We start from the raw sequence: 25,394 nt of genomic DNA on the forward strand, positions 1-25,394 counted from the left end.
GACCGGGAGACCCATGAGGCAGCGCACATTTGGCCCGGGTTAGGGGAGGGTTTGGCCGGGATTTCCTTGTCCCATTGTGCTCTGGCGACTCCTTGTGGTGGGTCGGGCGCCTGCAAGCTGGCTTCAGTCGCCAGCTGGACAGTGTTTCCTCCGGTGCGGCTTGCTTCTGGGTTAAGTGAGCAGTGTGTTTTGGCAGGATTGTGTTTCGGAGGACGCATGGCTCTTGACCTTCGCCTCTCCCGAGTCCGTAGTGGAGTTGTAGCGATGGCACAAGACTGTAACTACCAATTGGGGGTAAAAGTACCAAAATAAAGTCAAGTAAATCAAAACAACCAGAAGCTGCTATATATGAGGCTAATAATGAGCTTCATATTACCCAGGGAAATGTATATGTAAATACATTGTACATGTTTTTCATTAGGTTAATTACACTGAACAGATGAAACTATCATTTTAAATCAAAATAGCCTTTAGGCCTAATGGAGAAGAAATTATGATAAATGTGTTTTTAAATATAAAAACACATGGAGTTTTTTCATTGAATTCTAGTTGGCTGCGAGGAGGTGAATTGAACCGGGACGCACCTCCTGCTAACATTTATTTCGACAACAAATCATTCTCCCCCTGGAGTCTCAACACCCAATGCCCAGGTCGAGGCAGGCTACATACAGACGTAAACAGCTATCCCCTGCTGCTGTCATAGCTTACCTGACGAGGTAGGAGAAGGAGAGCGAGAGTGAGAGAGAGAGGGGGAGAGAGAGAGGGGAGAGGGAGACACACAGATACAGTACATAGAGTGAGATAAGAGAGAGGAGAGATAGGGGGGGTGTTGAGAAGGCAAGGTGAAAAAATACATGGCAGACGGGCTAATCGACAAGCAGGCAGACAGGCTTGAGTTAGGCAGGCAGAGAAGCGGGGAGGAGAGCAGCAGCAGAAGGCAGAGATGAGATGAGGAGAAGGGAGGGGAGAACCATGAGCGTAATACACACCTCTCTCCCTTTGCATTCAGATACGGGCCAAAAGAAGACTCCCGAGAGGAAGGATGTGCGTAGCATGTCATTCCAGAGACCCAAGGGAACCGTGGAATATTCCGTGAGTAATATTATTATTATTTATTTTTTATTCTCTTCCGGCAGTGTTTAGAGAAGTGGAGCTGTATTCTCTGTGTGTGTTTGTGTGTGTGTGAGTGGCACATCCTTATTCTCTGACTCAATTTGGCTTATGCAAAAACAGCAACAACTGTTTTTTCCTGGCCATGTGTGATATGGAGGCATTAGAGCCAGACGTTCTCTCTCTCTTTCTCTGTACCCCTCCAGTTCTGCCACTCACAAATGACCGCTCCTCTTGCATCTATCATTTCTATTGATTCCATGTTGGGGAGAGGCAGAGAGACAGGGAGGGGGAGACAGAAAGCGAGAGAGGCAGATGGGGAGAGAGAGAGAGAGAGGGAGAGGGAGAGGGAGAGAGAGAGAGAGAGAGAGAGAGAGAGAGAGAGAGAGAGAGAGAGAGAGAGAGAGAGAGAGAGAGAGAGAGAGAGAGAGAGAGAGAGAGAGAGAGAGAGAGAGAGAGAGGGGAGGGGGGGGGGGACAAGGGACATGAGAGAGATATCCTATTCCATGCCATTTACTGGAAACCGAGCTGAAGCCGTAGCAGCCTTGTGATGTGCTCCGCTCTTGAAATGACCCTCAAATCCTGTTCCTCATCTCCCTGGTAACAGTGGGATGGGGAGAGGAGAGTGGGATGATGCTGGATGGGGAGAAGGTGACAGTGGAGTGGGGATGGCTCTCTGACCTATCATTGCAGCCTGTTCTTTCTGATACAGGAAGGAGCGCAGCAGCAGAGCAGCACGGGGGTCCTTCCATCCTGTTGTGGTGATGAATGATGATGACTCTGATGACTGAGCTGCCTATTTGTTGTTGATTTTGTTGTTCAGAGCACTGCCCTCCACATTGGCGGAGGCTTTACCTATGATGTTCCCAAGGCCACCTGCCTTATGTGGTTGGTTGCGCTTGCAGATAAAATCCGTATTCAAATGGGCAGAAAGAGCTTAGTAATAGTGCCCGTCTCTGCCAGAGAGGGAGGCAGGGACTCATGCCAATGTTTTTGAGTGGACTCTTTGTCAATAACTGAGTTCGAACCAACGGAAGTGCTCACTCACTCTGTAAAACATGTATGACCACAAGGGAATCTGAAAGTGATTATGTAGTGTAGTGTTCAGTTTTCTTCATAAAGCAATTGGAACGAAGGCAGGAAGCAAACTGGGTGAAAGAAATGTGTAGATGCAGTCAGAATAAGCAAGTCAAAGAAATGTTGCTTTTGTGACTGTTACTGCGAAATTTGTACACCTTTATATTAGTAAAGGGTAAGCAGCTTCTCTGTATAAACAGCATTGTAAATAGAATATTCATAACATTCGAAAAATCTATAGAGGAAAGTGAATGGCGCACTAGTAGATTTCATTGGTATATTTTAGTCAAGGTTATCCGCTGTCTCTTCTCACCTGATATTGTACAGCTTGGATTTAATGAAGGTGCTGACCTGTTCCTTGTCCTAAATATCGTTATCCACATGATTCATTTTGCATAAAGTAACAAAGCAATTTCCGCAAAGTTACTGTGTGATTTCAATATATAGTTTTTTATCAATTTGATGTAATAGTGATATATCGGCTTTGGATCAGTTTTCAGAGTGGTTGGATAGGTCTTTGAATTTGTATCAGGCATATAACTTTCCCCAGTGATGTTTCTAAGGGGGAGATGAAAACACATGGCAACATGGTCGTTCATTATTCATGCTAAACTGTACCGCGGTAAGTGATACCCACTGAGCTGCATTGATTTGGCTTGGTAATGGATAAGGTGGCCATGTGATCCTGTGACCTGAGATGCCATCACCATATAAATAGAATGACTAGACTCATGGAACAATTGACTTGAATGGGGGTGCCTATCTAGTTATTATATTTCTATGGCTGTCACCTAGGAGTCAGTCTTCTGATGTTCCAGCAGGACAGACAGAGCACAAGGAGCTAATGACTGTTTTGTGAAAATGCCCTTGTCTTGACTGTCCGAATCCCAATGTTTATGGTGCTACCTGATGTCCGGTTTAAGGTCTCCACCAGGTGGGATACTGCTCTCTTTGATCGTAGGCCAGAGGTTGTGGATGTGCTACTGCTAACCTGGTGATGCACCCTTGGAGCTGTGTATTCCCCAATGCACCATTTTTACTTTTCTGTGGTTGTTTAAGAGCTACAGTCTATAATGCATTTGGTGACCTTGTTCGTCCTGCCCTGGTTGCCTCTGTTCATCTGAAGGCCAAGTATACATCCCAAATGGCGCCCTATTGCCTTAATTTTTGTAAATGTTATTTTACCAGGTAAATTGAATGAGAACATATCCTATTTTACAGCAACGACCTGGAGAATAGTTACAGGGCAGAGGAGGGGGAATAAATGAGCCAATTGGTGTACTATGTGCTCTGGTCAAAAGTAGTGTACTTAATAGGGAATAGGCTGCCATTTGGGACGCTACACAAGTGTTGGGTCTGAGAGGGGAATGAAAGACTCTCTAACCGTGTTTTCTTAATGGGTATTCTACATTCTCTTGAAGAACATTGCTTTCCACATTCCCTCTTATTTGGCTTCAGCCAGTCCTCCTTTCCATTGCTTACTGTATCACACTGAGTTACCAACCTCAGAACACACAAACCAGTGCTTGAGTTGGGGTTCATTTACATTTACATTTTCGTCATTTAGCAGACGCTCTTATCCAGAGCCACTTACAAATTGGTGCATTCACCTTATGATAGCCAGTGGGACAACCACTTTACAATATATATATATATATATATATTTTTTTTTTTTTGGGGGTGGAGTAGGGGGAGGATAGAAGGATTACTTTTATCCTATCCCAGGTATTCCTTAAAGAGGTGGGGTTTCAAGTGTCTCCGGAAGGTGGTGAGTGACTCCGCTTTCCTGACGTCGTGAGGGAGCTTGTTCCACCATTGGGGTGCCAGAGCGGGAACTGTGCTTCCGCAGAGGTAGGGGGGGCAGCAGGCCAGAGGTGGATGAACGCAATGCCCTCGTTTGGGTGTAGGGACTGATCAGAGTCTGAAGGTACGGAGGTGCCGTTCCCCTCACAGCTCCGTAGGCAAGTACCATGGTCTTGTAGCAGATGCGGGCTTCAACTGGAAGCCAGTGGAGTGTGCAGAGGAGCGTGGTGATGTGAGAGAACTTGGGAAGGTTGAACACCAGACGGGCTGCAGCGTTCTGGATGAGTTGTAGGGGTTTAATGGCACAGGCAGGGAGCCCAGCCAACAGCGAGTTGCAGTAATCCAGACGGGAGATGTCAAGTGCCTGGATTAGGATCTGTGCCGCCTCCTGTGTAAGGTAGGGTCATACTCTGCGAATGTTGTAGAGCATGAACCTACAGGATCGGGTCTCCGCTTTGATGTTAGCGGAGAACGACAGGATGTTGTCCAGGGTCACGCCATGTTCTTTGCACTCTGGGAGGAGGATACAACGGAGTTGTCAACCGTGATGGCGAGATCATGGAGCGGGCAGTCATTCCCCAGGAGGAAGAGCAGCTCCGTCTTGCCGAGGTTCAGCTTGAGGTGGTGATCCGTCATCCACACTGATATGTCTGCCAGACATGCAGAGATGCGATTCGCCACCTGGTTATCAGAAGGGGGAAAGGAGAAGATTAATAGTGTGTTGTCTGCGTAGCAATGATAGGAGAGACCATGTGAGGATATAACAGAGCCAAGTGACTTGGTGTATAGAGAGAATAGGAGAGGGCCTAGAACTGAGCCCTGGGGACACAAGTGGTGAGAGCACGTGGTGCGGAGACAGATTCTCGCCACGCCACCTGGTAGGAGCGACCTGTGAGGTAGGACGCAATCCAAGAGTGAGCCGCGCCGGAGATGCCCAACTCGGAGAGGGTGGAGAGGAGGATCTGATGGTTCACAGTATCAAAGGCAGCAGATAGGTCTAGAAGGATGAGAGCAGAGGAGAGAGAGTTAGGTTTAGCAGTGCAGAGAGCCTCCGTGACACAGAGAAGAGCAGTCTCAGTTGAATGACCAGTCTTGAAACCTGACTGGTTTGGATCAAGAAGGTCATTCTGAGAGAGATAGCAAGAGAGTTGGCTAAAGACGGCACGCTCAAGAGTTTTGGAGAGAAAAGAAAGAAGGGATACTGGTCTGTAGTTGTTGACATCGGAGAGATCGAGTGTAGGTTTTTTGAGAAGGGGGTTCCCTGTTCTGATAGCTACAGCACTGCCACTTTGTTACGCTAAAGACCACTCTCCAAGTCCCAGCACTCCCCTGCTATGTTCTTGAATCAATCATTATTTGATAAGTATTTTTTCTCTATTTGCTAAGCAAACACCTTCAAAAAAGAGTGTGTGTGTGTGTGTGTGTATGTATGTGTGTGTGTGTGGGTAAGTGTGTGTGTGGGTGTGTGAGTGTGTGTGTGAATGTGCTCAATGCTCAGTATCTGTGTTTGTTCTGTTCTCCTGATTATGGTGGACACACATGCCTTCCAAAGCTTTTAGTCACACACACTTTGACATGGTCATTCCCTGACCTCAAACTGTCAATGCCCCCGTCTCCTCAAAGTGTAACAGACTATCAGCTATCAGACTCTATTGATCCAATGCCAATACACTGATCAATGTCCTACAGTTCAAGATAAGTTATAACTTATATGTCACAGCAATGAAGGGAATGGAGAACTTGAGTAACAGTATTGATATGCCTCTCTTAGACTACTAGGATAGTCAGCAGTAGCTTGTTGCTGTAAAAGAGAATGTGTTCTCTGTCAATCTACCAGGTAAAATAACGGCCAAAAAAGGACAATTCAGAAATCACAAATTTCAAGAAGGCTAATAGGGAAGCACCATAACAAGCTTCAAACAACATTCAATTAACATCAACAGCTTGCTTCCTTTGCATGCAAAACAATGCCTGTCTATTGTCTAGATTGAAGAACTGTACTACATATGAATTTAACTGGATGCATGGATATCCTGAGGGAATTGATCTTTCAAGTAAGTGTGTATGCAGACCTACAACGCATACTGGCTGTGTACTCTGGCGGCAGGTAGCCTAGCGGTTAAGAGCGTTGGGCCAGTAACCGAAAGGTTGCTGGTAAGAATCCCATAGGTGGAAAAATCTGCCATTCTGTCCTTGAGCAAGGCAGTTAACCCTCAGCAACAATTGTTCCACGGGTGCCTGTGATGTTGATTAAGGCAACCCCCGCACCTCTCTGATTCAGAGGGTTTGGGTTAAATGCGGAAGACACATTTCTGTTGAATGCATTCAGTTGTGCAACTTACTAGGTATTCCCTTTCCTCTAGAGTTTATCGTGTCAAGCTCATCCCTCACCCTAGCCACTAAAAGGAATCATGGGTAACTGCATACGTGGCGTGTCTGGAAGTGGGGGTGTCAACAGAAGTGGGAGAATGGAAAGCGAATCAGCTAATTGGGCAGATTTGCTACCACTCAACACCGTTTTCAAACTTTCCGTGTGTGGTCTTGGTCGGCAGAGATGACGGTAAGAAAGTTCAGTTAGGCTAACATTTATGAGCTGTGTCTTTGGTGTAGCTACCTAAGTTCTTCATAGCTGTATGCTAACTTTTTATTGCTATCTAACATTAACGTGGCTATAATCTACCAAGCCAACGTTAGCTAACCAAGCCTGTTAAAGTCACTATCATCACCGAGAGTCCTGTTTGCTGCGAGCGAATGTTAGCTAACGTTATCAACTCATCTAACTAACAAGCTAGCTAGCTTACTAAACTCTTTGTTATTTATGTTTTTGTTTGACAACATATCTCAGTTTTTAAAGATGCTGATGGCCACATGGTTTTATCCCAATGTCAGAAGTGGCAATTGTATCATTGCACGTTCTGCCAGCCGTCCATTATCATGCCCAGAGACTATGACAGTTTGTGAGTACACATTGAGTCTCACATATTGAAGGCTGGCAGTAATTGCGCAAACATACAAAAAATATATATATACAGTACCAGTCAAAAGTTTGGGCACACCTACTCATTCAAGGGTTTTTCTTTATTTTTTAAATGTTTTACATTGTAGAATAATAGCGAAGACATGAAAACTATGAAATAACACAGTAACCAAACAATTGTTTGTGGTCCTCTGTAGCTCAGCTGGTAGAGCACGGCGCTTGTAACGCCAAGGTAGTGGGTTCGATCCCCGGGACCACCCATACACAAAAATTTATGCACGCATGACTGTAAGTCGCTTTGGATAAAAGCGTCTGCTAAATGGTATATTATTATTATATTATAATTGTTAAACAAATATTTTATATTTGAGATCTTCAAATAGCCACCCTTTGCCTTGATGACAGCGGTGCACACTCTTGGCATTCTCTCAACCAGCTTCATGAGGTAGTCACCTGGAATGCATTTCAATTAACCGGTGTTCGTTGTTAAAGGTTCATTTGTGGAATTTATTTCCTTCTTCATGCGTTTGAGCAAATCAGTTGTGCTGTGACAAGGTAGGTGGGGTATACAGAAGATAGCCCTATTTGGTAAAAGACCAAGTCCATATTATGGCAAGAACAGCTCAAATAAGAAAAAAGAAACAACAGTCCATCATTACTATAAGACATGAAGGTCAGTCAATCCGGAAAATTTCAAGAACTTTTAATGTTTCTTGAAGTGCAGTCGCAGAAACCATCAAGCGCTATGATGAAACTGGCTCTCATGAAGACCGCCACAGGAATGGAAGACCCAGAGTTACCTCTATTACAGAGGATAAGTTCATTAGAGTTACCAGCCTCAGGAATTGCATCCCAAATAAATGCTTCACAGAGTTCAAGTAACAGACACATCTCAACATCAACTCTTCAGAGGAGACCGTGTGAATCAGGCCTTCGTGGTCGAATTGCTGCAAATAAACCACTACTAAAGGGCACCAATAAGAAGAAGAGACTTGCTTGGGCCAAGAAACATGAGTAATGGACATTAGACCGGTGGAAATTTGTCCTTTGGTCTGGAGTCCAAATTGGAGATTTTTAGTTCCAACCGCCGTGTCTTTGTGAGACTAGGTGTGGGTGAACAGATGATCTCTGCATGTGTTTTTCACACTGTAAAGCATAGAGGAGGATGTGTTATGGTGTGGGGGTGCTTTACACCATCCCATCTGGTTTGGGCTTAGTGGGACTATCATTTTTTTTTCTCCAACAGGACAATGACCCAAACCACCTCCAGGCTGTGTAAGGGCTATTTTACCAAGAAGGAGAGTGATGGAACACTGCATCAGATGACCTGGCCTCCACAATCTCCCAACCTCAACCAAATTGAGATGGTTTAGGATGAGTTGGACCGCAGAGTGAAGGAAAAGCAACCAACAAGTGCTCAGCCTACGTAGGAACTCCTTCAAGATTATTGGAAAAGCATTCCAGGTGAAGCTGCTTGAGAGAATGCCAAGAGTGTGCAAAGCTGTCATCAAGGCAAAGGGTGGCTATTTGAAGAATCTCAAATATTAAATATATTTTTATTTGTTTAACACTTTTTTGGTTACTACATGATTCCATATGTGTTATTTCATAGTTTTGATGTCTTCAGTATTATTCTACAATGTAGAAAATAGTAAAAATAAAGAAAAACCCTGGAATGACTAAGTGTCCTAAAACTTTTGACCGGTAGTGTATATAGATTGTAAACAGTAGTGGGCCGAGTATCAAACCTTGGGGCACCCCTTTATGTAACTCAAGGAACTAAGATTTGACTCCATCTACCTTGATGGCCTGAGTACTGTCATTGAGATAATTATGAAACCATCAATAATCATCAATACCCAACCCTATCGATGACAGCTTATTCAACAGAATAACAGCACAATTATTTCTATCATCTAAGGCTTTTGCAGTATCATTTACAACCAGCATGGTACCCATAGTGGTGCTATGTTTAGGTCTGAATCCAGATTAATTAACAGTAAGAATACCCTGTAGCTCAGTTGGTAGAGCATGGCGCTTGCAATGCCAGGGTTGTGGGTTCGTTTCCCACGGGGGCTAGTATGAAAAATGTATGCACTCACTAACTGTAAGTCGCTCTGGATAAGAGCGTCTGCTAAATTACTAAAATGTCAAATGAATACCAGAAAATAACGTAGCTGCTTGTTTACCAATGATTCTAGTATTTTCAAGGACAAGAATGCCTGGAAATAGGTAGATAACTATCAAGATCCCTACTATCCCACCCTTATGGAGTGGTAGCACAAAAGCTGCTTTCAACACTTTTGGAATATTTCCTGATACCAAAGTAAAAAAAAAAAAAAAAGTGTTTTGGGCCAGCAATGGGGGGCACTGCATACTTAAGCAAAGATGGGTCCAAATTGTCAGCCCCTAATGACTTATTGGTGTCAGTAGCTAATAAGGCAGTAAGAACTTCTGTTTCTGTGAGTTTCCAAAACTAAAAACCCTGACTACCATTTCCGAAGTCACGAGACCAAAGCCCAGCTCAGTTAATCCCTACCATTGTGTTGCTGAGTCATCATAATGCTTTAGCAAATGTACATTATACCAGGGGCATTTGTAGACAATGTAAGTAACCTAAGATATGTTCCTCTAACTGCACTGAATGCCTCTGCTGATCCTACAGCGATTGTATGCAGCAATCATGTGCCTATGAACCAAAGTATTCAGACCCATTGACTTTTTCCACATTTTGTTACGTTACAGCCTTATTCTAAAATTGATTAAATAAAAAAATGTCCTCATCAATCTACACACAATACCCCATAAGGACAAAGCGAAAACAGGTTTTTAGAAAAAGATAAAAACAGAAATACCTTATTTACATAAGTATTCAGACCCTTTGCTATAAGACTCGAAATTGAGCTCAGGTGCATCCTGTTTCCATTGATCATCCTTGAGATGTTTCTACAACTTGATTGTAGTCCACCTGTGGTAAATTCAACTGACTGGACATGATTTGGAAAGGCACAGACCTGTCTACATAAGGTCCCACAGTTGACAATGCATGTCAGAGCAAAAACCAAGCCATGAGATCAAAGAAATTGTCCGTAGAGCTCCGAGACAGGATTGTGTCGAGGCACAGATGTAGGTAAGGGTACCAAAACATCATTCTTAAATGGAAGAAGTTTGGAACCACCAAGACGCTTCCTAGAGCTGGCCGCCAGGCCAAACTGAGCAATTGGGGGAGAAGGGCCTTGGTCAGGGAGGTGACCAAGAACAAGATGGTCGCTCTGACAGAACTCCAGAGTTCCTCTATGGAGATGGGAGAACCTCCCAGAAGGAGCACTACACCAATCAGGCCTTTATGGTAGAGTGGCCAGACTGAAGCCACTCGTCAGTTAAAGGCACATGACAGCCCACTTCAAGTTTGTCAAAAGGCACCTAAAGACTCTCAGAACATGAGAAACAAGATTCTCTGGTCTGATGAAACCAAGATTGAACTCTTTAGCCTGAATGCCAAGCATCACATCTGGAGGACACCTGGCACCATCCCTAAGGTGAAGCATGGTGTTGGCAGCATCATGCTGCGGGGATGTTTTTCAGCGGCAGGGATTGTGAGACTAGTCAGGATCGAGGGAAAGATGAATGGAGCAAAGTCCAGAGTGATCCTTGATGAAAACTTGCTCCAGAGCGCTCAGGACCTCAGACTTGGGCGAAGGTTCACCTTCCGACAGGACAACAACCCAAAGCACACAGCCAAGACAACGCAGGAGTGGCTTCGGTACAAGTCTCTGAATGTCCTTGTGTGGCCCAGCCAGAACCTGGACTTGAACCCGATCGAACATCTCTGGAGAGACCTGAACATATCTGTGCAGCGACGCTCCCCATCCAACCTGACAGAGCTTGAGAGGATCTGCAGAGAAGAATGGGAGAAACTCCCCAAATACAGGTGTGCCAAACTTGTAACGTCATACCCAAGAAGACGCAAGGCTTTAAAGGCTGCCAAACGTTCTTCAACAAAGTACTGAGTAAAGGGTCTGAATACTTATGTAAATGTATTTTCAGTTTTATATTTTTAATACATTTGCAAACATTTCGAAAAACCTATTTTTGCTTTGTCATTATGCGATATTGTGTGTAGATTGTTGAGGAAAAAAAACAATTTAATCCATTTTAGAATAAGGCTGTAACGTAACATAATGTGTAAAAAGTAAAGGGGTCTGAATACTTTCCGAATGCATTGTAGTGTATTTGAGGTCATATAAGAAGTTTTGTAGTGATCAAATCAAATCTTATTGGCCACATGCGCCGAATACAACAGGTGCAGACATTACAGTGAAATGCTTACTTACAGCCCTTAACCAACAGTGCATTTATTTTTTATAAAAAAGTAAAATAAAACAACAACAAAAAAGTGTTGAGAAAAAAAGAGCAGAAGTAAAATAAAATAACAGTAGGGAGACTATATATACAGGGGTATAGATTGCAAAATAGTTGGGAAGAGATCTTTGACGTACCGATCCCATGGCATAGTGTTTATGAACTGACACGCAAAACGACACCGGATTCAAAAATTAGAATCTTTCAATTTAAATTATTATATAAAAATCTTGCTACCAATAGAATGTTATTTATATGGGGGATACAATCTTCCCAGCTCTGCAGATTTTGCTGTGAAGAGACCGAATCATTAGATCATTTGTTTTGGTTCTGTCCATTTGTAGCTTGTTTTTGGACACAGGTCCAGGAATGGCTAAAGGATTGCAATATTTACTTGGAACTAACCTTGCAGATAGCATTACTGGGTGATCTGAAAAGTCATAGTCAATCAATCAATAATATAATAATACTTTTAGCAAAAATGTTTATTTTTAATTCACAATCTGTAGAAGCAATGAGAATAGAAAGGTTCAGAACTTTTGTAAAACATCACAGTACGGTTGAAATATATATGGCAAATAGAAATCCTATATGGATGGTGTTAAGAGATAGATGGGAGGTATTGAATAGAGTTGAAGGATGGGACTAATAACAAATAACAACAAATAATAACAAAGATAGCTAATAATGTAAGCATACTGTGTCCATAATAAGTATATAGGTTGTATGTTGGGAGCTTTTGGGAAAGAGCACAGTTAGAAAGATATGGCATTTAGAAGCAAACCGGATGGACATCATGAAAATGATCAGAGAGGTTGAGAGTAGAAGAAGTTCAGGAGCAAAAAAAAATATATGTATATATATATATATATATATATATATATATATAGAGAGAGAGAGAGAGAGAGAGAATTATTGTAAAATTAACTCTGTCCATAAGGTGTAGATAGTAAGTATAGACCGGAAGTAGAGGCCTGGGCGTCGTTGTTCACTAATTTACTCCAAGTAGGGAAAGGATGGTGGGGTTGAAAAGTAATAAAGGGGAATATATATATAAAAAATAAAAATAAACATGGGGGATTGGAAGTGATGCAGACAATTACATTGATAGAAGATACAATCTATCTGCAATATTAAGCTGATCCATTCCCCCCCCCCAAAAAAAAAAAAATAAAAACAGTAGGGAGACTATATATACAGGGGGGTACCGGTGCAGAGTCAATGTGCGGGGGCACCTGCTAGTTGAGGTAGTTGAAGTAATATGTACATGTGGGTAGAGTTAAAGTGACTATGGATAAATAATTAACAGAGTAGCAGCAGCGTAAAAAGATGGGGTGGGTGGTGGGGGGTTGGGGGGGGCAGTGCAAAAGTATGGGTAGCCATGATTAGCTGTTCAGGAGTCTTATGGCTTGGGGGTAGAAGCTGTTGAGAAGTCTTTGGGACCTAGACTTGGAACTCTGGTACCGCTTGCCGTGCAGTAGCAGAGAGAACAGTCTATGCCTAGGGTGGCTAGAGTCTTTGACAATTTTGAGGGCCTTCCTCTGACACCGCCTGGTATAGAGGTCCTGGATGGCAGGAAGCTTGGCCCCAGTGATGTACTGGGCCGTACGCACTACCCTCTGTAGTGCCTTGCGGTCGGAGGCCGAGCAGTTGCCATACCAGGCGGTGATGCAACCAGTCAGGATGCTCTCGATGGTGCAGCTGTAGAATTCTTTGAGGATCTGAGAACCCATGCCAAATCTTTTCAGTCTCCTGAGGGGGAATAGGCTTTGTCGTGCCCTCTTCACGACTGTCTTGGTGTGTTTGGACCATGATAGTTTGTTGGTGATGTGGACACCAAGGAACTTGAAGCTCTCAACCTGTTCCACTACAGCCCCGTCGATGAGAATGGGGGCGTCCTCAGTCCTCTTTTTTTTCCTGTAGTCCACAATCATCTCCTTTGTTTTGGTCACATTGAGGGAGAGGTTGTTATCCTGGCACCACACGGCCAGGTCTCTGACCTCCTCTCTATAGGCTGTCTCATCGTTGTCGGTGATCAGGCCTACCACTGTTGTGTCGTCGGCAAACTTAATGATGGTGTTGGAGTCGTGCCTGGCCATGCAGTAATGGGTGAACAGGGAGTACAGGAGGGGACTGAGCACGCACCCCTGAGGGGCCCCCGTGTTGAGGATCAGTGTGGCAGATGTGTTGTTACCTACCCTTACCACCTGGGGGCGGCCCGTCAGGAAGTACAGGATCCAGTTGCAGAGAGAGTTGTTTAGTCCCAGGATCCTTAGCTTAGTGATGAGCTTTGAGGGCACTATGGTGTTGAATGCTGAGCTGTAGTCAATGAATAGCATTCTCACGTAGGTGTTCCTCTTGTCCAGGTGGGAAAGGGCAGTGTGGAGTGCAATAGAGATTGCATCATCTGTGGATCTGTTGGGGCGGTATGCAAATTGGAGTGGGTCTAGGGTTTCTGGGATAATGGTGTTGATGTGAGCCATGACCAGTCTTTCAAAGCACTTCATGGCTACAGACGTCAGTGCTACGGGTCGGTAGTCATTTAGGCAGGTTATCTTAGAGTCCTTGGGCACGGGGACTATGGTGGTCTGCTTGAAACATGTTGGTATTACAGACTCAGTCAGGGACATGTTGAAAATGTCAGTGAAGACACTTGCCAGTTGGTCAGCACATGCTCGGAGTACACGTCCTGGTAATCCGTCTGGCCCTGCGGACTTGTGAATGTTGACCTGCTTAAAAGTCTTACTCACATCGGCTACGGAGAGCGTGATCACATAGTCATCCGGAACAGCTGGTGCTCTCATGCATGCTTCAGTGTTGCTTGCCTCGAAGCGAGCATAGAAGTGGTTTAGCTCGTCTGGAAATCTTGTGTCACTGGGCAGCTCGCGGCTGTGCTTCCCTTTGTAGTCTGTAATAGTTTTCAAGCCCTGCCACATCCGACGAGCATCAGAGCCGGTGTAGTACGATTCAATCTTAGTCCTGTATTGACTCTTTGCCTGTTTGATGGTTCGTCGGAGGGCATAGCAGGATTTCTTATAAGCGTCCGGGTTAGAGTCCCGCTCCTTGAAAGCGGCAGCTCTACCCTTTAGCTCAGTGTGGATGTTTCCTGTAATCTATGGCTTCTGGTTGGGGTATGTACGTATGGTCACTGTGGGGATGACATCATCGATGCACTTATTGATGAAGCCAGTGACTGATGTGGTGTACTCCTCAATGCTATCTGAAGAATCCCGGAACATGTTCCAGGCTGTGCTAGCAAAACAGTCCTGTAGCTTAGCATCTGCGTCATCTGACCACTTTTTTATTAACCGAGTCACTGGTGCTTCCTGCTTTAGTTTTTTATTTTATTTCATACTGGCCCCCCGTGGGAATCGAACCCACAACCCTGGCGTTGCAAATGCCATGTTCTACCAACTGAGCTACATCCCTGCCGGCCATTCCCTCCCCTACCCTGGACGATGTGTGCGCCAGAACAGACTATGGGAGGCACACAGTACTACATTGTCACACCCTGGCTCTGGGACTCATTATGTTGAGCCAGGGTGTGTTCATTTCTATGTGTGTATTTCTGTGTTGGTGTTCATTCTAGTTTGTTGTATTCTATGTTTGCCTGAGTGACTCCCAATCAGAGGCAACGAGTGTCAGCTGTTGGCTGGTTGTCTCTGATTGGGAGCCATATTTAACTGTATGTTTTTCATTTGTGGTGGTGGGTTTTTGTTCCGTGTTCGGTCATTGATACCGTGGACGTCACGAGTCGTGTTTTGTTTTGTATTTTGATGCTTTAACTAATTAAAGTATGTTTGTTCATCACGCTGCGCCTTGGTCTACTCCTTACCTCGATCGTGACAGAAAAACCCACCATGCAACGACCAAGCAGCGTGTCCAGGGGCAGCCCTTGGGGTGGACATGGGAGGAAGCGCCGGGAAAGGCCCTGGCGAAAGAGGAGCAGCGTGTCCAGGAGCAGGCAGCCTGGACATGGGAGGAGATATTGGACGGTAAAGGGTCCTGGACTTGGGGGGAAATCCTGGCCGGGATGGATCGCCGGCCATGGAGTGAGACAGTGGAGAGGCGACGGAGAGAAGAGCAACGGCGTGATCAGGGTCGTCGTCGGACGGTCGTGAGGCAACCCCAGAAATTTTTTAGGGGGGGGCACACGGCATGGACGACGGGGCTGACGGAGGAGAAAAGGGGGCGGATCCAGAAGGCCACCAGGCCAGGGGTTCACCGCCCTGTACGTCCTGTGCGGATGCCTCACACAGAGTGTGTGAGGGTAGGCATTCAGCCAGGACGGGTGGTGGCCGCTCTTCACTCCAGGCCTCCTATCCGTCTCCACAGCCCGGTTCGGCCTGTCCATCTCCACGCACCAAGCCTACGGTGTGCGTCGCCAGCCCGACCCGGCCTGTTCCTGCCACTCGCACCAAACCTACGGTGCGCGTCGCCAGCCCGGTCCGGCCTGTTCCTGCCACCCGCACCAAGTCTACGGTGCGCGTCGCCAGCCCGACCCGGCCTGTTCCTGCCACTCGCACCAAACCTACGGTGCGCGTCGCCAGCCCGGTCCGGCCTGTTCCTGCCACCCGCACCAAGTCTACGGTGCGCGTCGCCAGCCCGACCCGGCCTGTTCCTGCCACCCGCACCAAGTCTACGGTGCGCGTCGCCAGCCCGACCCGGCCTGTTCCTGCCACTCGCACCAAACCTACGTTGCGCGTCACCAGCCCGGTCCGGCCTGTTCCTGCCACCCGCACCAAGTCTACGGTGCGCGTCGCCAGCCCGACCCGGCCTGTTCCTGCCACTCGCACCAAACCTACGGTGCGCGTCGCCAGCCCGGTCCGGCCTGTTCCTGCCACTCGCACTAAGCCAGGGGTGCGAGAAGTCAGCCTGGTAAGGCCCGTTCCTTCTCCACGCATCAAGCCAGGGGTGCGAGTCGTCAGCCTGGTAAGGCCCGTTCCTCCTCCACGCACCAAGCCAGGGGTGCGCGTCGTCAGCCTGGTAAGGCCCGTTCCTCCTCCACGCACCAAGCCAGGGGTGCGAGTCGACAGCCTGGTAAGGATCGCTCCTGTTAAGTCCAGTCCTGCTCCAGCTGGCGGGGCCAGACTGGACCAGGGGCACTATGGGGGGTGTATTGGAGGGTGGTGGTCAAGGCCGGAGCCAGAACCGCCGCCGAGGAGGTATGCCCGCCCAGCCCTCCCCTGGTTTGTTTAGTTGAGGCGCGGTCGCAGTCCGCGCCTTTAGGGGGGGGTACTGTCACACCCTGGCTCTGGGACTCATTATGTTGAGCCAGGGTGTGTTCATTTCTATGTGTGTATTTCTGTGTTGGTGTTCATTCTAGTTTGTTGTATTCTATGTTTGCCTGAGTGACTCCCAATCAGAGACAACGAGTGTCAGCTGTTGGCTGGTTGTCTCTGATTGGGAGCCATATTTAACTGTATGTTTTCCCTTTGTGGTGGTGGTTTTTTGTTCCGTGTTCGGTCATTGATACCGTGGACGTCACGAGTCGTGTTTTGTTTTGTATTTTGATGCTTTAACTAATTAAAGTATGTTTGTTCATCACGCTGCGCCTTGGTCTACTCCTTACCTCGATCGTGACATACATAGAGCCATGACTACATGGAACTCTATTCCACATCAGGTAACTGATGCAAGCGGTAGAATCAGATGTTTAAAACAGATAAAAAATACACCTCATGGAACAGCGGGGACTGTGAATCAACACAAACATAGGCACAGACACAAGCATACACAAACGATAACATATGCACTATGCACACACGTACACATGGATTTTGTGTTGTATATACAGTAAGGAGAACAAGTATTTGATACACTGTCGATTTTGCAGGTTTTCCTATTTACAAAGCATGTAGAGGTCTGTAATTTTTATCATAGGTACACTTCAACTGTGAGAGACAAAAATCCAGAAAATCACATTGTATGATATTTAAGTAATTAATTTGCATTTTATTGCATGACATAAGTATTTGATCACCTACCAACCAGTAAGAATTCTGGCTCTCACAGACCTGTTCGTTTTTCTTTAAGAAGCCCTCCTGTTCTCCACTCATTACCTGTATTAACTGCATCTGTTTGAACTTGTTACCTGTATAAAAGACACCTGTCCACACACTCAATCAAACAGACTCCAACCTCTCCACAATGGCCAAGACCAGTGAGCTGTGTAAGGACATCAGGGATAAAATTGTAGACCTGCACAAGGCTGGGATGGGCTACAGGACAATAGGCAAGCAGCTTGGTGAGAAGGCAACAACTGTTGGCGCAATTATTAGAAAATGGAAGAAGTTCAAGATGACGGTCAATCACCCTCGGTCTGGGGCTCCATGCAAGATCTCACCTCGTGGGGCATCAATGATCATGAGGAAGGTGAGGGATCAGCCCCGAACTACACGGCAGGACCTGGTCAATGACCTGAAGAGAGCTGGGACCACAATCTCAAAGAAAACCATTAGTAACACACTACGCCGTCATGGATTAAAATCCTGCAGCGCACGCAAGGTCCCCCTGCTCAAGCCAGCGCATGTCCAGGCCCATCTGAATTTTGCCAATGACCATCTGGATGATCCAGAGGAGGAATGGGAGATGGTCATGTGTTCTGATGAGACAAAAATAGAGCTTTTTGGTCTAAACTCCACTTGCCGTGTTTGGAGGAAGAAGAAGGATGAGTACAACCCCAAGAACACCATCCCAACTGTGAAGCATGGAGGTGGAAACATCATTCTTTGGGGATGCTTTTCTGCAAAGGGGACAGGACGACTGCACCGTATTGAGGGGAAGATGGATGGGGCCATGTATCGCGAGATCTTGGCCAACAACCTCCTTCCCTCAGTAAGAGCATTGAAGATGGGTCGTGGCTGGGTCTTCCAGCATGACAACGACCCGAAACACACAGCCAGGGCAACTAAGGAGTGGCTCCGTAAGAAGCATCTCAAGGTCCTGGAATGGCCTAGCCAGTCTCCAGACCTGAAACCAATAGAAAATATTTGGAGGGAGCTGAAAGTCCGTATTGCCCAGCAACAGCCCTGAAACCTGAAGGATCTGGAGAAGGTCTGTATGGAGGAGTGGGCCAAAATCCCTGCTGCATTGTGTGCAAACCTGGTGAAGACCTACAGGAAACGTATGATCTCTGTAATTGCAAACAAAGGTTTCTGTACCAAATATTAAGTTCTGCTTTTCTGATGTATCAAATACTTATGTCATGCAATAAAATACAAATTAATTACTTAAAAATCATACAATGTGATTTTCTTGATTTTTGTTTTAGATTCCGTCTCTCACAGTTGAAGTGTACCTATGATAAAAATTACAGACATCTACATGCTTTGTAAGTAGGAAAACCTGTAAAATCGGCAGTGTATCAAATACCTGTTCTCCCCACTGTATGTTGTAGTGTAGTAGGGGCCTGAGGGCACACACTTAGTGTGTTGTGAAATCTGTTATGAATGTATTGTAATGTTTTCTAAAATTGTTTAACTGCCTTAATTTTGCTGGACCCCAGGAAGAGTAGCTGCTAATGGGATCCATAATAAATACAAATACAAATACAAATCCATCGAGGCAACTGGAGGCTTTACGCCTTCAGAAAGTATTCATACCCTTTGAATTATTCAAAATGATGTTGTGTTACTGTCACGCCTGCTCCCGCTCCCCCTCCCTGGTGCTCGAGGGCACCAGGCAGCCCATCATTACGCACACCTGTCACCATCCTTACAAGCATCAGTGCTTCATTGGACTCACCTGAACTTCATCAATGCTTGGTTACCTCCCCTATATCTCTCTGTTCCTCAGTTTGATCCCGGTGTCTGCATTGATGTTGTGTAGTTTCCCCTGTCCATACACTGTCCGTGTTTTGTTCCTGTCTGTTTTTTCCATTAAATGTTCACTCCCTGTACTTGCTTCCTGTCTCCCAGCGTCTGTCCTCACAGAATGCTGACACCAAAGTTGGAAGCATCAGGAAGTTTTTTTTTTTTTTTTTTTTTGGGGTTGGTGAAATCGGGTCCGGGTGCCACGGCCGAAGGAACCGGGGGTGCCTCAGCTGGCTCCTCTGGCTTCCACGCCTTAGCTGGCTCGAGAGGTTTCATTGCCTCAGCGGGCTCGTCATGCTCCCATCCCACTTCATGCCTCAGCCGGCTCGTCAGGTTTCCACGCCTCAGCCGGCTCGTCAGGTTTCCACGCCTCAGCCGGCTCATCAGGCCTCCACGCCTCGGCCGGCTCGTCAGACCCCCATGCCTCGGCCGGCTCGTCAGGCCCCCACGCCTCGGCCGGCTCGTCAGGCCCCCACGCCTCGGCCGGCTCGTCAGGCTCCCACGTCGGCCGGCTCGTCAGGCTCCCACGCCTCAGCCGGTCCATCAGGCTCGAGAGGTTCCTGCGCCTTGGCCGGCTCGTGAGGCTCCCATGCCTCGGCCGGCCCGTCAGGCTCGACAGGTTCCCGCGCCTCGTCCGGCTCCCATGCCTCGGCCAGCCCGTCAGGCTCGCCCAGGTGGGAAGACGGGTGGCGTCCCTAGCGGGGGGGTACTGTCACGCCTGCTCCTGCTCCCCCTCCCTGGTGCTCGAGGGCGCCATGCTGCCCATCATTACGCACACCCGTCACCATCGTTACACGCATCAGCGCTTCATTAGACTCACCTGAACTTCATCACTGCTTGGTTACCTCCCCTATATCTGTCTATTTCCTCAGTTTGATCCCGGTGTCTGCATTGATGCTGTTTCGTTTCCCCTGTCCAGACGCTGTCCGTGTTTGGTTCCTGTCTGTTTTTTCCATTAAATGTTCACTCCTTGTACTTGCTTCCTGTCTCCCAGCGTCTGTCCTCACAGCTACAGCCTTAATTCAAAATGGAATAAATATATTTTTTTCTCACCCATCTAAACACTAACCCATAATGACAAAGTGAAAACATGTTTTTAGAAACTTTGGCAAATTTTTGGAAAATGAATTACAGAAATATCTCATTAACATAAGTATTCACACCCCTATGTAAATACATGTTAGAATCACCTTTGGCAGTGATTACAGATGTGGGTCTTTCTGGGCCTTAATGCAGGCCTTAATGCTCAAATCAGTTTTGTTTTTCAAATCCATTTTGGACTACTGACTCTCCAAACAGCAAGTTACAATTGACCAAATTGGATTTGTGTTTGTTCAGACAGCAGTCATTTGCTGACAAGGCTACACTAGTTGTCATAGTAACGACAGGTGTGTGTGCAGTGGTGTAGGCTGATTGGTGTTGGTGCTCTTGGTTCCTATCACTCAGAAGTTATGTAGCAAGCTAAGGTGACAACAATGCCTGCCATGGACATTTCCAAGTTTCTTTGAATGTTCAAAATCATAGGGTAAGAACACTTTTAAAGCCTCAAATGATGAAATGATTTAGCTTTCCAGCAAATTCACGAATTTGTTTGTAAACAATTAACAAGCTAGTTAGCTACCACATCTTCTTGTCAAATTGTCAACAGAGTAGCTAGCAAGCAACGATGTGCTAAATAACAGTCTAAAAACAACTTTAGGGCAAATAAATCAGATTTGACTGTTCAAACACAAGTCACATGGCCAGAAATCATATTTGTATCTGACTTCAAACCACCTACGAAGGTGGTTTGAAATATGGTTTGAAATATCTGATTCCATGTGCTTTTTGGCTGTTCAGACTGCAGGAAAAAGAACAGATTCAAATCAGATATGCAAATAAATAGGATTTGAGTCACTTCAAACTGACAATATGACCAAGGCTTAAGAGGCCCAACCTGGATTGTACAATATTTACCCATTATTGTTCTCAAAATTCTTCAAGCTCTGTCAAATTGATTGTTGATCATTGCTAGACAACCATTTTCACATCTTGCCATAGATTTTCAAGCCGATTTAGGTCAAAACTGTAACTCAGCCACTCAGGAACATTCACTGTCTTCTTGGTAAGCAACTCCAGTGTCGATTTGGTATTGTGTTTTAGGTTACTGTCCTGCTGAAAGGGGAATTAATCTCCCTTTGTCTGGTGGAAAGCAGACTAAACCAGGTTTTCCTCTACCACTATATGGTGACTGCTCAGTAATTTGCACCAAATATAACACTTTGTATTCAGGACAAAAAGTGAATTGCTTTGTCACATTTTTTGCAGTATTACTTTAGTGCCTTGTTGCAAACAGGATGCATGTTTTGGAATATTTTTATTCTGTACAAGCTTCCTTCTTTTCACTCTGTGAATTAGGTTAGTATTGTGGAGTAACTACAGTGTTGTTGATCCATCCTCAATTAAACTCTGTAACTGTTTTAAAGTTACCATTGGCCTCATGGTGAAATCCCTGAGTGGTTTCCTTCCTCTCCGACAACTGAGTTAAAAAGGACACCTGTATCTTTGTAGTGACTGGGTGTATTGATTCACCATCCGAAGTGTAATTAATAACTTTACCATGCTCAAATTGATATTCAATGTCTTCTTTAAAAAATGTTTACCCACCTACCAATAGGTACCGTTCTTTGTGAGGCATTGGAAAACCTTCCTGGTGTTTGTGGTTGAATCTGTGTTTGAAATTCACTGCTTGACTTAGGGACCTTACAGATAATTCTATGTGCGTGGTAAAGAGATGAGGTAGTCATAAAAAAATTATGTTAAACACTATTATTGCACACAGAGTGAGTCCATGCAACTTATTATGTGACTTGTTAAACTAATGTTTACTCCTGAACTTATTTAGGCTTGCCATAAAAAAGGGGTTGAATACTTATTGACTCAAGACATTCAGTTTTTCATTTTTTATTAACTTGTACAAAAATTCAAAAAACATAATTCCACTTTGACATTATTGGGTTTTGTGTGTAGGCCAGTGACAACAAAATCTCAATTTAATCCACTTTAAATTCAGGCTGTAACACAAAAAAAGGGGAAAAAGTCAAGGGGTTTTAATACTTTCTGAAGGCAATGTATATGGGAACAGTCAACTGACTGGCCAAGACCGGTATGACCACCATTTCTTTCAAATAGGAAACAACCTGAGATTAAATGCTGATTAAAATCATCACAAATAGAAACTTTTTCAGTAATGATGCAGGATTCTAAAACTACTTACTTAAGCAGGGAAGTATTCAAGATGGCGCCAATAGACATGGCCACCTTGTTTCAGGCTCCTAAGCAACTTTGCAGTATTTTAATTTTAATGTTATTTCTTACGCTGTTAGCCCAGAACGTTCTTTGCATTTTTATATACAGCCAGAAATAAACTAACTCACCAGCATTTCCACCAGGAATACGACTTTCCTGAATTGGATCCTTTGTTCATACCTTTCAGGTGAAGTGAACTTATCCCAGAGGCTGCTCCAAGACACCGCCGGCGGAGAAGAGGTATTCGGAGTGGACTTTTAGTCAGACTCAGGAGGCGTGCACACCATCCACCACTTCCAAGTAGATTACTCGCTAATGTTCAGTCCCTGGACAATAAAGTAGACGAGCTCAGGGCGAGGATCTCCTTCCAGAGACATCAGGGGCTGTAACATACTCTGTTTCATGGAATCATATATACTGTCCCCATCCATACAGCCAGCTGGGTTCTCAATACATAGTGCGGATAGGAATAAAGAACTCTCTGGGAAGAAGAAAGGCAGAGGTGTATGTTTCACAATTAACCTTTTCATGCGTGAGTTCCAAATATCTCTAATGGTTGCCCCAGTGTGAGTTGTTTTATGCACGTGATGTCAGAATGCACTCACTGTTCCAAAATGTGATTGTTACGCAACAGGACAGTAACGCTGTCTGCTAATTATCTATAGGCAATGTTTCAACTTGTCAATTTCAAATTATTTTCTAACAAGTTTTATTTTCTAACAACAGTTTGAATTGAGGTGGGTTCCGCCTCCTCATTAATTCACATAGAAGTAGCCCATTTCACTGTTGCGGACAATTTATGTTTGAGGCTTTCCTGAGCCGGACAAACTTCTCTCTTCTAGGAGAGCCCAAGCACTTCACCAGTGTTTCCACAGGCATTTGCTCAGTCTTGCACGAACTGGCACATTTTCTGGCTGGCGCTCGCATTGCCTTCATTGTTGTTTTCCTTACAAATAATAACTTTGGACATGTGTGCGTTCCTATCAAAGTAAGTGCCTTATTTTCTGTATATCTTGTTGTCGTTTCTACTGTAGCATACAGTATGTAAGTATGGAGCATAATGCATTTACAGTTTTATTCACATGTTTTCAAGTACTGGTGACAAATAATGCCTTCCGATTATTGCATAGATTGTAATGGACACCTATGATGTGTGTAAAATACTTTTTTGAAGGTTGTACTGATTATGATGAGCTAATGCTAAGCTATTTGCCAGCTATGTGTGGCGACATGTTTTTTAAAGTTATACAATGCATTCTGGGTGTCACGTAAATGTCTGTCAGACCAAAGATGTTATAATGAGGTGATGGAATGGTAAACTTCCGGAAGTGAATGAAGGGAAATTAATGATAGTAGACAACACACCCCCTTCAACATGCGTACAGCAAACAGACCAAACTCATCTTGTGTCCTCTTCTTTTCTTTGGTTGACGCGAAAAAACATACATGTTGGCGCTCACAAACGACCTATCGTCGGATTACTTTCGATTTTTAGAAAGTGTTTTACTCAATTATTTTGATCAGTGGTGAGCTCAACCGTGATATGATGAATTGTAAATAGTAATTGCTATTAGCTAATTCATATTGTGGTTTCTGTCTGCCCGAGATTTAGCTAAATATGACCGCTTGTGTTAAGTCAATCTTTCCTCAGTTAGCATTAGGACTAATGTAGCCTACATTTTCCAGTTTGGATGATTGTGTTATGCTTTCACTACTTATGTGAATTTCTGAATATTGCATCCAAAAATAAACTGGTCACATTCAGGACATAACTTTGGAAGGTCTGTGTTTGTGCAAAATGTTTCTATAAAAAAAAACAGCTCAAATGCTGACTGTTGTGTCAATCGAAACTGGACGTTCTAAATAAGCGTTCTAGTCACACCAGTGACTTCAGGGACCACTATAGAGTGATCACACCCGTTTGTTGGTACATGTCAAAGGGTTAACTACTCATGGTGTGATAGTGATTACATACAGGAACTCAAGTCCTTTTGTTCTCCCAACCTATAATACCTCACAATCAAATGCAGACCATGTGGGTTACCTCCCTAGAGAATATTCTTCGGTTATCGCCGCAGCCGTTTATGTTCCCCATCAAGCCAATACCACGACAGCTCTCAAGGAACTACACTGGACCTTGTGCAAACTGGAAACCTCATATCCTGAGGCCGCATTTATTATAGCTGGGTACTTTAATAAAGCAAATCTTAGGAAAATGCTACCGAAGTTCTATCAACAGAACTTGTTTTTGCATGGATTCCACGATGCGGTTAGTTTTTAACAGCTAGGACCGCTATTTATTGTCCCGGAATCCCGCTTTAGAGACAGGTTGAATCCTGCTTGACAGAGACGCTAAGCTGCTAGCCATCAAGCTAACGAAGTTGGTACCAGATGAGTTTTGCAATGGAGCCCTCTTTGTCTGGGGAACTAAATGAACGGTTCCAGCGCTGTAGGAGCTGTATCTATTACTCTTTGTTTCGGGACAAACCGGATCACTCGGAGTTCCAATACGGCAATTGTTTACTTGCCGAGGATTATAGGCTTGAGGTGGCTTCCTTGATCACGCAGGTCGCCAGCCTAAGTAAGAAACTGGGGAAAACGCAGTTTGCGCTTGTTGGATGCATCTCCGCCTTGTCGTTTATCGTTATCCGACTGGCCGGTGTTGCCCGGAGCTCCCCAATCTGATAGCGCCGTCGAAGGAGCCCAGCGTGAGGAGAAAGGCAATCAACGATGGTCGCATGTCATGAGCTGTGGAAGCCAAAGACAGCGACCTCCCGCAAAGCAACGAGAGGCCCGGAGTGGATACAAACAACGTATAGTTTTGCCGTCCTGGAACCTGATCTTCCTGCACCTACGTCGCTGGGGGTGCCTGTGTCTGCGGCCACAGTGCCTACTACTACGAAGTCGACATCGGCAACCTTCCATCCCTGCTCTGGATCAAGTGGGGCCTCGTCCTTCTCACC

The 25,394-nt window shown here is 45.2% G+C and overlaps 1 protein-coding gene across 3 annotated transcripts in view; it reads left to right on the forward strand.

The window, feature by feature from the left end:
- The first annotated feature begins 578 nt into the window (after positions 1-578).
- The window catches only part of LOC121586257 (oxidation resistance protein 1), a 148,846-nt gene continuing 124,030 nt past the window's right edge, over positions 579-25,394 (forward strand). For 2 of the 3 annotated variants that reach the window (XM_041902809.1, XM_041902811.1), the window contains exon 1: positions 764-1,092. In XM_041902809.1, coding sequence (XP_041758743.1) covers positions 949-1,092 — 144 coding nt within the window. In that variant the 5' untranslated portion in view covers positions 764-948. Of the gene's footprint in view, positions 717-763; positions 1,093-25,394 lie in introns of those variants that run through there. The other variant, XM_041902810.1, reaches the window with a different exon arrangement.

The sequence above is a fragment of the Coregonus clupeaformis genome, chromosome 17 (assembly GCF_020615455.1).
Source record: "Coregonus clupeaformis isolate EN_2021a chromosome 17, ASM2061545v1, whole genome shotgun sequence".
Taxonomy (NCBI): Eukaryota; Metazoa; Chordata; class Actinopteri; order Salmoniformes; family Salmonidae; genus Coregonus; species Coregonus clupeaformis.